The sequence below is a fragment of the Dendropsophus ebraccatus genome, chromosome 9, assembly GCF_027789765.1.
Source record: "Dendropsophus ebraccatus isolate aDenEbr1 chromosome 9, aDenEbr1.pat, whole genome shotgun sequence".
NCBI classification, from domain to species: Eukaryota; Metazoa; Chordata; class Amphibia; order Anura; family Hylidae; genus Dendropsophus; species Dendropsophus ebraccatus.
In genome coordinates, this window is record NC_091462.1 from 102,666,152 (window position 1) to 102,678,276 (window position 12,125).

At 44.6% G+C, this 12,125-nt stretch overlaps 1 protein-coding gene across 1 annotated transcript; it reads right to left on the reverse strand.

Annotated features, from left to right (window-relative positions):
* Positions 1 to 568: 568 nt before the first annotated feature.
* On the reverse strand, positions 569 to 8,616 carry LOC138800444 (forkhead box protein J1.2-like). Its single transcript, XM_069982117.1, has 3 exons — positions 8,487 to 8,616; positions 3,321 to 3,807; positions 569 to 1,836 (listed from the first exon to the last, which is right to left on the reverse strand). Exons 2-3 carry the CDS (start codon positions 3,777 to 3,779, stop codon positions 1,183 to 1,185), a joined length of 1,113 nt encoding a protein of 370 aa, XP_069838218.1. The 5' UTR covers positions 3,780 to 3,807; positions 8,487 to 8,616; the 3' UTR covers positions 569 to 1,182.
* Positions 8,617 to 12,125: the final 3,509 nt, after the last annotated feature.

Below are 12,125 nucleotides of genomic sequence, written 5' to 3' on the forward strand. Positions count from 1 at the left end.
CTATGGATTATGGTAGCAAAGGGACACACTGATGATCCTGACCGTACAATCTATGAAATCGGTGCTCATTTATTGCGCACGCCAGGCTATCTAGTAGGGCTCGAAAGGTCTCTATACACCTTATACATTTGTCGGCCGTACCATATAAGAACATGGGGCTCTCCCAATTGACAGATAATGTTGGTGAAGATTTGTTCTGGGAGAGATAAGCCGCAACCAGAACTGTCTAGCTGCAGCTTATCCTTCCCATACAGAACACAGGATCGACCATTCTAAACGTTGTTGTGTATGGGGAGGATGGGAGATATAACCCGTGGCTGCTATTGAAGGTGTATGACCTTTAGTCTTTCATACACATTGGTGCCCATGCTTTGCACTGTGGCCTTATGTAATGGGGCCACTGCTTTTTACTGTTCTAGATTTATGTTTAGAAAATAGCAATAATAACAGGAGGTAAACACTTAAGAAATAAACAAAAAGGACACTGATTTATTTTTCTTCATTTATTTTGCATATATCAGACAGACCTGCTTCATAGGCCTCATATCTAGATCTGAATATCCTTCACATATAAAATCCACGTAGTGTCCACATAATGTCTATTAGGTGCATTGATATCTTATCTCATCATAGACCTCTGTATCATCAAATTCTTCATATATAACCTATTCGTTTAAAGGATTTGTAAAAAATATAATTCTGCTTGTTGTAAATAAAATGGCTGTGATCTTAGAGTTCCCCAGAGCGCAGGCCTTAGAGTTCCCCAGAGCGCAGGCCTTAGAGTTCCCCAGAGCGCAGGCCTTAGAGTTCCCCAGAGCGCAGACCTTAGAGTTCCCCAGAGCGCAGGCCTTAGAGTTCCCCAGAGCGCAGGCCTTAGAGTTCCCCAGAGCGCAGGGTGATGGGAAAGCCCAAGTCATAAAGCCCAGGTCTGAAATATAAAATGCAGATCAAGTAGAGGCCTGCGTGTCCTCTTTTATGGCTAAGGTCCCTCCATTTTTGAGACATAGGTGATCCATCCGGCCTGAGTTCTGTTTAGACCCTGAGACCACCTTCAACGTAACTCTCCGACCATGAAAGGTGACAAGACGAGAATCATCTCAGTTCCAGTTTCGGTTTTCTTATCGCTCCTTACAATCGAAATCTAACTGTTGTTTGCTTTTAGGCTTATGTTCCATCAACAGGTCATAATGTCTCTGCCCGTTCCCATGGTGGGCATTCGTACAAAACATCCTCAACGTAACCATTGTCTATGTACCACTGATTTGTTACAGGTTCCTCTTTTAACTCTTGCCAAGTTGGGTGGTGGTCAGGAGGCAGGAACCATTGGCTATCCATTATGGCAGGTTCCTGTTGGGCTACTTCCAAATTGGAGGTGTTCACAACTGAGGCGTTGACCCCAGAAGGTCCCAAGTCTCCTTCCCACCACATCGATATTAAGGCTGTCTGCAGATCCAGGTCATCAAAGTTGCTTCCATTCAGATGATCATTTTCAGAAGAAAAGAGGTTGTCCCCATGTCGTTCCTGTGCCCTCAGGGCTGGCAAAACAGGACTGGGCTTCTCTTGCCTCCTAAGCTGCTTGTAGCTGCAAGAAGAACGTGGAGTTTGGCGATTATTTGGTCGTACGGATGACTGGTAGGGATGGTGAACTGCTACGTTGTTGCATCTTGGAGGGTCAAGATGAGAAGCTGGCATTCTTCTTCTTCTCAGTACTCCGTTCACAAACATATCAGCGTAGCGAGGATCCATCTGCCAAAATCCGCCCTTCCCAGGTTCATCTTTGCCTCTGGGGACTTTCATGAAGCATTTATTCAGAGAGAGGTTATGGCGGATGGAATTCTACAATGGAAAATAATAATGACAAATAAATTAATACATCCAAGAAGCTGAAGAAGAAGAAGAAATATATCCATGATCCCCTAGCGAAATGTGTGGCTCCCCCATAGCTGCTGCACGTTGCCTACCTCAGGTCTGGTTAATGGAGTATGACTGCTGAAAAGTAGATGAATGACCCCATCATCTTTGCCCTCCCCCCACCCTTTACCTGCTCAGGTGTCCCTTACAGCCAGGACAAAGTGTCCCATTATGCAGCTGTCTCACAATAGGCAGGCAGCCTCCACATGACTATAGACAGACACCTGGCACGGACCTCACCAAAGATGAGGCTGGTCATGAATAATGCAGTGTGTCATAGTCACAGGAGGATTCCCACCTCCACATGTGCAGGTCGCGGATGCCCTCCTCATACAAATCTCCTCTTATGTCCTGAACACTGAGGTCCTTTCATGTCCTGTCGTGATGTAAGATTAGATAGACAGCTGCAGAATAGCCTAGAACCAGGAAAGGGCAGGTGTAGTGGTTGTTTTATGGCCAGGGGGCACATCTACGAAGGAAGCAATTCAATTAAGGGCATATCCAGTTAGCATTACCCTGTTAGGGGGTTATAGGAGCACTGTATGCCTCAAGATCATGAAGTGGCCTATAGCCTTTAAATTGCAAGTCACTGGTGCCCAGTTGCTTCCACCTTACAGCTATTGCCTCCTGTAGGTAAATACTTTAAGCCACCAATATCCTAGATCTACGTAAAGGCCACTTATATTCACCTGTTGGTGACAACCACCACTATCTCATACGGTAGACACCTTAAATTTGTCCTCCCATATACATATATAGATGCTTCTTTGTGCCACTCCTCTTGTTCACCTAACAGGTCATGTCTAGAAAGTTCTCAAAGGACCTATTAGTGGAACCCGAGATTCAGGATTGAGAAACACTGATATAAACCATAACCTCATGAGTCTACGTTAACTCTCTAAAGCTATGTACCATGGGGGCTGGTGGAAACCACTGTTAATGGACTATATGATCACAGGAGACTGAATGCAGCAGATAGGGACACCATTATGAGTCACCTTCCTGGCTATTTCTGGTCCTTTGCTACATGCCCACAGTGACGTATCGCCCAACTACAGAAGACCCGCTCATACACTTAAGTGGGCCTTGAAGCTTGAGTTGGTAGAATGAATGGACCATAACTAAGACTATTGGCAACCTCCAACAATGGCACTAGCCCTGGATCCCAGCTGTCTTGTGTTACTCCACTATTGATGGACACAATTTAGGCAATTTCTAATTAAATTATTGTAACAGCTCCACTTGAGCCCGAGGTGTAGCCATAGGGGGTTCAGGGGAAGCAAGCTTAGGTCCTGGTTGTAGGCCCACGTTACCATAGATTTTGCACAGGGGTTAAATTTAAATATGTTTTTTAAACTGGTGTTCTTCCCCTTTGCTTCATGTCCCAGTTGGCACTGAACAGATCTTACCTGCCAGCTTGGGTCAGCGTGCCTATAGTAACAGAAGTTCTGCGTGATCCAGTTGTATATGGCGGACAGGGTGAGTTTCCTCTGCTGACTGGCCTCCATAGCCATGCATATAAGGGTGGCATAGGAATATGGCGGTTTAACATTAGGATTTGTTCTATAATCCACTTCTTGGATAGGATTTGGTACAGATGAAGGTAACGAAGGCCAGGCATTGGATCCCATGGTGGATCTCTGTTTTCCTCCACGAGCAGCCTGGCAGGAGGCTGTATCTCCAGCTGGGGGACTGCATGGACCTTGGGTCTTGTTAGTTGCTGGAGGACAAGATATAGCAAAAGAAGACAAGTCTGAACTCCAAATGGAAAAGTCTTGAAGCCATTGTAGGTTGGTTAAGCTGTCGTCTTCTCGGATATTGTCCTTCTCCATGTGACAAGCCTGGAGATTGGAAGAAAGGACAGGCATGGTCCCCTGGAAAAGGCCAGTGGCAGATCTGAAAAAAAGTCAACAGTTATTCGGTTAATAAGATGTATCTGATGCTAAATGGCGATCTAGGTCCATCTATGATCAGGGGCGGATTAACTTTACCATAGGCCCCGGGCTGTTCACCAAGCCTGGGCCCCCCACTCCACTGTAACAATGGCAGCACTAGCGTTGTGCTCATAGTACAAGATAGAAAATTTCATGTTTCCTTGATTTTTGAAAAATTGTGGTAAAAAGAACAGCATTTTTTTGCAAATCATGGCAGAACTGTAGCCAGGAGACAATACACCACTGAAAGTTTAAATCTGTTTGGGTGGCCATGGGCCCCCAGGACCTTAAGGCCCCGGGGCTACCGCCCGAAACGGACCTATTATAATCCACTACTGTCTATGATCCTTGTTTTTCCTTGCGGCTCTGTCTGGGTAACTATCATATCTACAGGAGTGGTCCCCAACAGGTGGGTCTACAGCTACAAGTACCATCATGGTGGGAGTTGTTGTTTGGCAACTGCTGGGGAGCCCTAGGTTAGGGAACACTGACCTACACCAACTCCCATCATTATTACTGCTATAACAAACCCAAACATGATTAATGACAATTCTTTGCATGGATGCTCCGCCAGCTAGACCCCAGGACTGCAGTCCATATGCTTGGATGCTTCCAAATGTTCCTCATGAGAACATTTCTTAAATTATAGACGTTAGACTTAACTTTATAGCATAGATGGTGATGGATGAATCATTGTATGTCCTACGAACATCTCATGTTTTGGGTGATCTTCCTAACCAGAAGATGAACAACCCCTTTAAGGAATTAACATGAGTTGTCAACACTGTTTGTTATCAACTAAAGCTACAGATGATGGTTGGGGTCATTCTAGCATAGAAACAATACTGATTAATTCAACCAGATCATATGTCACTAGAAGCTGTAGAGGCTTAGCTATTGGGGGCGCAGAGGTAGCGGTTGTAAACACGCCCTGGAACCATCTGCTAGATAGGAAAACACTGGTATTATCAATGGTACATGGTATGTGGGGGTATGCAAAATTTTGTATGCCTTTGTCTAGAACCAAAATTTAAAATTTTGCTTTCTGTCCATGCCCCAATCTATTTCATTTAGGGACACCACTATATGATGCCAGGTACACCTCTCCTGAGCCTTGGCCACCTCTTGTTTGCCGTTTGCTCTCCATTTAGCTGCCTCTTCCCTAATGACAGTAAATATAGTCGGATAATTTCCCGCAGTGGGCACAGTCACAGCAGCGCCACCTCCCCCAAGACCTCACCCCAGAGACTGTTTGTTCAAACGTGTTCAGAACAAATAGCGCTTGTTCCTGCAACCTGTGCGTGTGCCTGGGTCACCGAGGGAGTGCCGTTACATAGTCACACCGCAGCAACCCTTTCATGGCCTGCAATGAGGAATCACCTTACACTAAATCATAGGGAAGGCATAACCTATTGTAACCTATAGTCAGAGCCATGGTATAGCGTCCATACAGGCCTCATCTGGGCCTACCATGTCTTGCAAGGATTTGAGTCTTCTTTCATTTTCAAAATCATATTATATCTATTGTGTTATAATAAAAAAATAACTCAACATCAATCAATCAATCAATCAATCAATCAATATCATATACTACATACATAACATATGCATCACATACATACCACTTATACTACATTTACTGCATATAGCACATATACCATCTACATATACTATACATAGCCCTTATACTTTATATACACTACATATATATCCTGCTTATACTATACATACCACTTACAGACCACATAAAATACATACACTTCATACATACCACATATACTAAATACATATGCTGTCTATACATATATTATACATACCACATACATAGACCACATATACTTCATACATACCACTATACTCATGCATTATACTACATGCAAATACTGTGTATACTATACATATACTACATACAGCACATATACCACTTATACTATCCACACTGCATATTCTACATATACCACAGTTCCATATCCTATCTGCAAAATAGGCATGGTTGCTGCAAACTCTGCCCAAAAGAGGCTTTTTTGGGGCGATTCTCCGAGTGCAGGCTCAAAAGTCCTGATTTTGGCAGGTATGATATTACAAATCATGTCCTCTTAATATTCATCAGCGAGAAAAGGGTGACCATCATGGTTACTAGCAAATACTACAACTTGTAGGATCCCTAGCTGTGCCTCACTAACCAATAGGGGGCGCCCTACTAATATTTACCCCCTAACTGTGCCTCACTCAAAACTAGGGGGCTCCTTACTAATATTTGCCCCCTTACTGTGCCTCACTCATAACTAGGGGGCTCCTTACTAATATTTGCCCCCTAACTGTGCCTCACTCATAACTAGGGGGCACCTTACTAATATTTGCCCCCTTTCTGTGTCTCACTAACAACTAGGGGGCGCCTTACTAATATTTGCCCCCTATCTGTGTCTGACTAACAACTAGGGGGCGCCCTACTAACATTTACCCCCTAACTGTGCCTCACTAACAGCTAAAGGGCGCCTTACTAATATTTGCCCCCTATCTGTGCCTCACTAACAACTAGGGGGCACCTTACTAATATTTGCCCCCTATCTGTGTCTCACTAACAACTAGGGGGGCGCCTTACTAATATTTGCCCCCTATTTGGGGCACCTTACTAATATTTGCCACCTGTGTCTCACTAACAACTAGGGGTCACCTTACTAATATTTGCCCCCTATCTGTGTCTAACTAACAACTAGGGGCGCCTTACTAATATCTGCCCATTATCTGTGTCTCACTAACAACTAGGGGGCGCCCTACTAATATTTGCCTCCTAACTGTGCCTCACTAACAACTAGGGGGCGCCTTACTAATATTTTCCCCCTAGCGGTGTCTCACTAACAACTAGAGTCGCCTTACTAATATTTGCCCCCTAGATGTGCCTAACCAACAACTAGGGGGCACCTTACTAATATTTGCCCCCTTTCTGTGTCTCACTAACAACTAGGGGGCGCCTTACTAATATTTTCCCCCTATCTGTGTCTCACTAACAACTAGAGTCGCCTAACTAATATTTGCCCCCTAGATGTGCCTAACCAACAACTAGGGGGCACCTTACTAATATTTGCCCCCTTTCTGTGTCTCACTAACAACTAGGGGGCGCCTTACTAATATTTTCCCCCTATCTGTGTCTCATTAACAACTAGGGGGCGCTACTAATATTTTCCCCCTAGCTGCGCCTAACCAACAACTAGGGGGCACCCTACTAATATTTGCCCCCTTTCTGTGTCTCACTAACAACTAGGGGGCACCCTACTAATATTTGCCTCCTAGCTGTGCCTCACTAACAACTAGGGGGATATATACTAACATTTGCCCCCTAGCTATGCCTAACCAACAACTGTCTGGACCCTCACTAAAAGGCCCATCTCATAGGCTGAGAAGCACTGTTGTACATGGTAGTGTGATATAATATGCCACTAAGATAGTGGACCAGTGTGATATAATAGCACTATATTACAGTCCGACATGATAGCAGGGATGGAGCAGGTTGTCTTTTGTCCTGTGTGGTGCATAAAAAAATCTCAATGTACTGACATCCATGGATTTATAGTACAGGGGCCCAGTCTACCTCCGCTCTGATACTCCCCTCCATCATAGGATGAGAGGATGCTGCTAAAATAATGTGTATCCCTACGATGATACAAAGCTAGTGTAATATGATAGTGTTATAGTATGATTTTACGAAAAGCTAATATAATACGCAAACTTGATAGTAGGATAATCTAATATTAAGATGTAAAATAATGGTATTGTGTGATACAATGTATGTGATATGAGCGTAGTATAGTGTATTGTGTGATAGTATGAAATACATTTATGGTACATATGTAGCAGAGCTGAGCGTGTCATTGAAATGACCGGGGCTACCTTGTCAATGCATTGTGATAACTTTCTGAGGACATGGTATGATGTATACATTACCCCCGAATACATCTCAATAACACAATAATCTGGACCAAATGACTAGATAAACTCGACAGAAAACGACAGCTAATAATACAGCGGTAGGTGGTACCTTGGCCATGCAAATTGTGGAGAATTGGGGATTATGTAACCTGACATGAGGATCAATGAAGATTATACGCAGCCAGGGGTGTATGGGCCAATGTCCTGCAGTGGTGGGGGTTGTCTGGTCTCCCCTGCAGCAGGTGACATGCAGGAGATGACGCTCCCCTGGGATGTATGTGACAGATCGGATCACCTGGCAATATGATCAGGATGCAGAGGCTTTCATAGTGGTAAACAGGTGTCCTGGACCCCCTGGAACTAGGACGTGTATATTCCATTTTACTGCATATACTACCTGACCGTATAACAAGCATATAATACCTATGCACTTATGTAGCAGAGCTGGATTTGTTGCATTATTTGCATATCAGGATAACAATTAATTTGATAGGATCTGTGCGTAGCATCATATACAGGACACATCTCATTCTGCAATGGATCGCCTCCATCTCTGTATCTCGCCATAAGTAGATGTAATGCCTAGTATGTCCTATATATGCTGAGACCTGTAGTTCCACCCCAAGCTGAATTGCACTATATGCATTGGGTCTATGTAAATTATGATGCGACCATAAAGTTATAAAAGTCATATAAAGTAGGAGATGCTCTTACCTCACGGAGGGATTAGCAGGTTGGGGTTTATGTTCTCTGATAAATGATCCCACTGTACGGTGAACTGCAGACTCTGCCACCTTACCTCCCCAGGGAGCTCAGCCCTTTAAACAGAACTCTGACATCTCATTGGCTGGTGGTTGCCAAGTTCCCTGTGACCCCATTGTCCAATGAGATTGTGCAGATTCTCAACCGTTTAAAGGTATTGTCTGCAAACCCCTCCTCTGTGGCTGGAGCTGGAGAGCAGCCGTGTGTGTCTACTGCGGGTGGAGTGTGACTTGTGTGATGAAACTTTGTGTATATATATATATATATATATATATATATATATATATACAATTCCATTGGGAAGACTGCAAACAAATGCGGCCAGGGCTACTTGGTGACGTTAATCACGCGACACAAAGATCGCACAATGTAGTGAATGGTGCAGCATTGTGAATGCATTATTGCACAACTGCAACGCGATAGTTGCAAAAAAAAAATCCATACTTATTGGATGTTTGGTCTCGGCTCACACACAACTTTGCTTCCGTAGACCTCATTGCAAGTTGCATGTGACTGCGACTTCCCTGCGACATGCCTATTTTGTTAATAGCCACGACGCAACTGAAACAAAACGACTTGGATGGGACTTGGTGTCGTGCGATTAAAGTAGTTGTGCAGCCCCGGCCTAAACTGAGATGATGTGGAGTAAAAAGAATAATCAAATTATAACAATAATTTTTCACATTGCAGGGACTGTATATAGAGTCTTCTGATGTGGACGCTACGAACAGTCTGCATGGAGTATGCCTGTCATTATTTATCAACAGGAAATCTGCAGACTCTTCCCACTGGAGATTGAGAATCCACTTCAAATCCACAGCAACATCTCTATGAAAGCCTTGCTCAAAATCCACACGTCTCAGTACGGTACAGAGGGGGGATTTATCGCACAGTTTTACCGTATTAATTTATTCTGTTGCTCATAGCAACCAATCACAGCTCAGCTTTTGAATATTCATGAGCTCTGGTAAAATGAAAGCTGAGCTGTGATTGGTTGCTATGAGCAACAGAGGCCATTAAAGGCCTCTGCGTCATACAGGCTGTCTATGGGAGAGCTTGCGTGCCTCCTCTCTCCGCGCCTCTCCGCTCAAAGAGTTGACAAGTCAATTTTTTGTATGGAGAGGCGCAGAGAGCGGAGCCGGGCAAGCCCTCCCTTAGACAGCCTGTATGACACAGCGGCTGGTGGGATTCCGCCTCTTTTACTCCGTGTGTACTGGCCCTAATACTGTCAGGGCCGTATTGAACTTCAGAGAAAGCGAGCGCCGACCTGTCAGGTCACCGTTTGCTTGCTATTACACGCACCAACAGTGAGCGGGGAGAGTGGGGGGGCCATGGGGAACTGCGGGGAAGGGGGGCTGCCCGGACAATCCTTAGATCATCCAGGTGGCCCATAGGAGGGAGCAGCTGTCTGTATCCTCTGCTCCTATTGCACAGAGCGGCAACCAGCACCCCATCGCTATTGTTATTGGGATTTTCGGTCATGTTTGAAATCAACAATCAGCTGACATTGTACATGTCGGCTGATCCTTGATTTAAAGCATGACCTATTACACTAAACGATTATCGTCCGAATGGCCAAGTATGGCCGATAATCGCTTCATGTAATAATACCCTATTATACATTCCCCCCCACCCCAAAATTTAAAAAAAAAAACCACTATGGTTTTTCCAGGTTAAAAAAAAATTACATGTGAACAATTCATATAATTTTTTGCTCACAAATCCACTGTGCAAAATCTGCAGCATATCTGCCAGGTGTGAAGATAACCTAAAGAAATTGTTTACTCTATCATACAACCCGGTAAACATGGTGGTCCGGCCTCTGGACCCTTATTGATCATCTATTATCCTTGGTGGAAATTGCCAGAGCAATGGCACTTCCCTTGTAGTCAGTGGGTGACCATGTCAGGCTGCGTCCACACCTGCAGCCTCCATTGTGAAAGCAATAAAAGTCCGAAGTAACCATAATAGACCTTATTTTGAGTCAGTGGGGTCCGCTTGTATCTCTTTTACGTCAGATTTTCACATAAGGCACCAGTGTGAACAGAGCCTTATATACTATTGCACAATGTCATCCTTCATAACAACCACTCCTGGCAGTGACCCTCCATTCTGGCTAATAGAGGGGGTGACCCTCCATTCTGGCTAATAGAGGGGGGTCCGCCATGATCTGACCATGTATAATTAGAGGACTTAGAAAACACAGACATGAGTAGTGAGGCCAACTAGACAACCTCCTCTATTCTGTGCTTGTACACTGACATTTTACAGCCCATAGGGGGCAGTTTATTGCCGTCTTGTTATTTATTGCATTGTGGCATTGTCCTGGCTTTTATGTTGCCGCCGCATTTCCCGCCATCCTGCTTTGTGCTCAGTTTCTTCCCCCTCCCCTCACGTTTTGTCTTCTTAGTTTCATGAGAACAGTCAGAAGCCCTTGTATTCAGCATCTGCAAACATTTCCTGCTCCTCATGGATAATAAAGAGGGCTAAAGATACCACCCAGCTTTCCAAGTGCCCCGAATGGCAAAGCAGCTTTATCATACGGCAGGATGAGAGCCGGATTTTAATGCACGCTTATAGTCTGGGAAAGTTAGGGGGAATCTCTGATGCCTGATATATTTGCTGTCACCCAGCTTTGCCAGATAGAGATAGAAGTAGCGGATTTATGACTGCGTTTAAACAATATGTTTAAACGTTTAAATTGTCACAGAGGCGTCAAAAGTTGTGATCAGTGTTTAATCCAAACAAGCTGGGAGAAGCGCACAGTTATGCGCTTCACTCCTCAGCTCTCTGCCTAGACTTAAGTACCGGCCGGATGATCTTTCCGGCCACAGAGCTCTGATGCGGGCGCATCAGCGTGTGCCCGCATCAGAGCTTCCCATAGCGCACAATGAAGCGAGCGGCCGGAGCAGCTCGCTTCACTGTGTGAACTGACAGGGATTCCTACGGCCGCAATTCATAGAATTACGGCCGCAATTCATTAAATTGTGGGCGCAGAAAACTGACATGTCAGTTATTTGCGGCGCCGCACGGATCCCGGCCGGAGCGTTTACGATGTGTGTACGCTCCGGCCGGGATCCCATTAAGAAACAGGCAATGTTCACAGAGGCATAAAGTACGGCCGTTGTAGTGTGAACATAGCCTTACAATGCAGCCTTCTTAGTACTACAGCTCTTGGTGCACCAAACCGTCTGACCCCTCTCCATAATAAACAAAAATGTCTCCCATTGACGTCAATAGAAGACATGTCACTTTGCTAGATTACAGGGCCTTTCTGGATTAGCAAATGCTGGATTAAAGGAATTGCTTTTTAGCATATTTCAGTCCAATGGGATGCTTCCTTATCTAAATGTAGACTTGCTTGTTAGATTTTATTGTTGTACTTTCATGGTATTGTATGAAGGCTCTTTCCTCTGCACTCATAATTTCCTTCACAACTACTGCCCCCTATTGACAAGAATAGAAACCTTGCTGTAAGAAAATTGTATGACTGAGAATGCTATATTGCCCAACCTGTGACTCTCCCACTGTTAGGGTGATGATGGGAGTAGTAGTGTTGTAACAGTGGGAGGGCCACAGGTTGGGGAACAC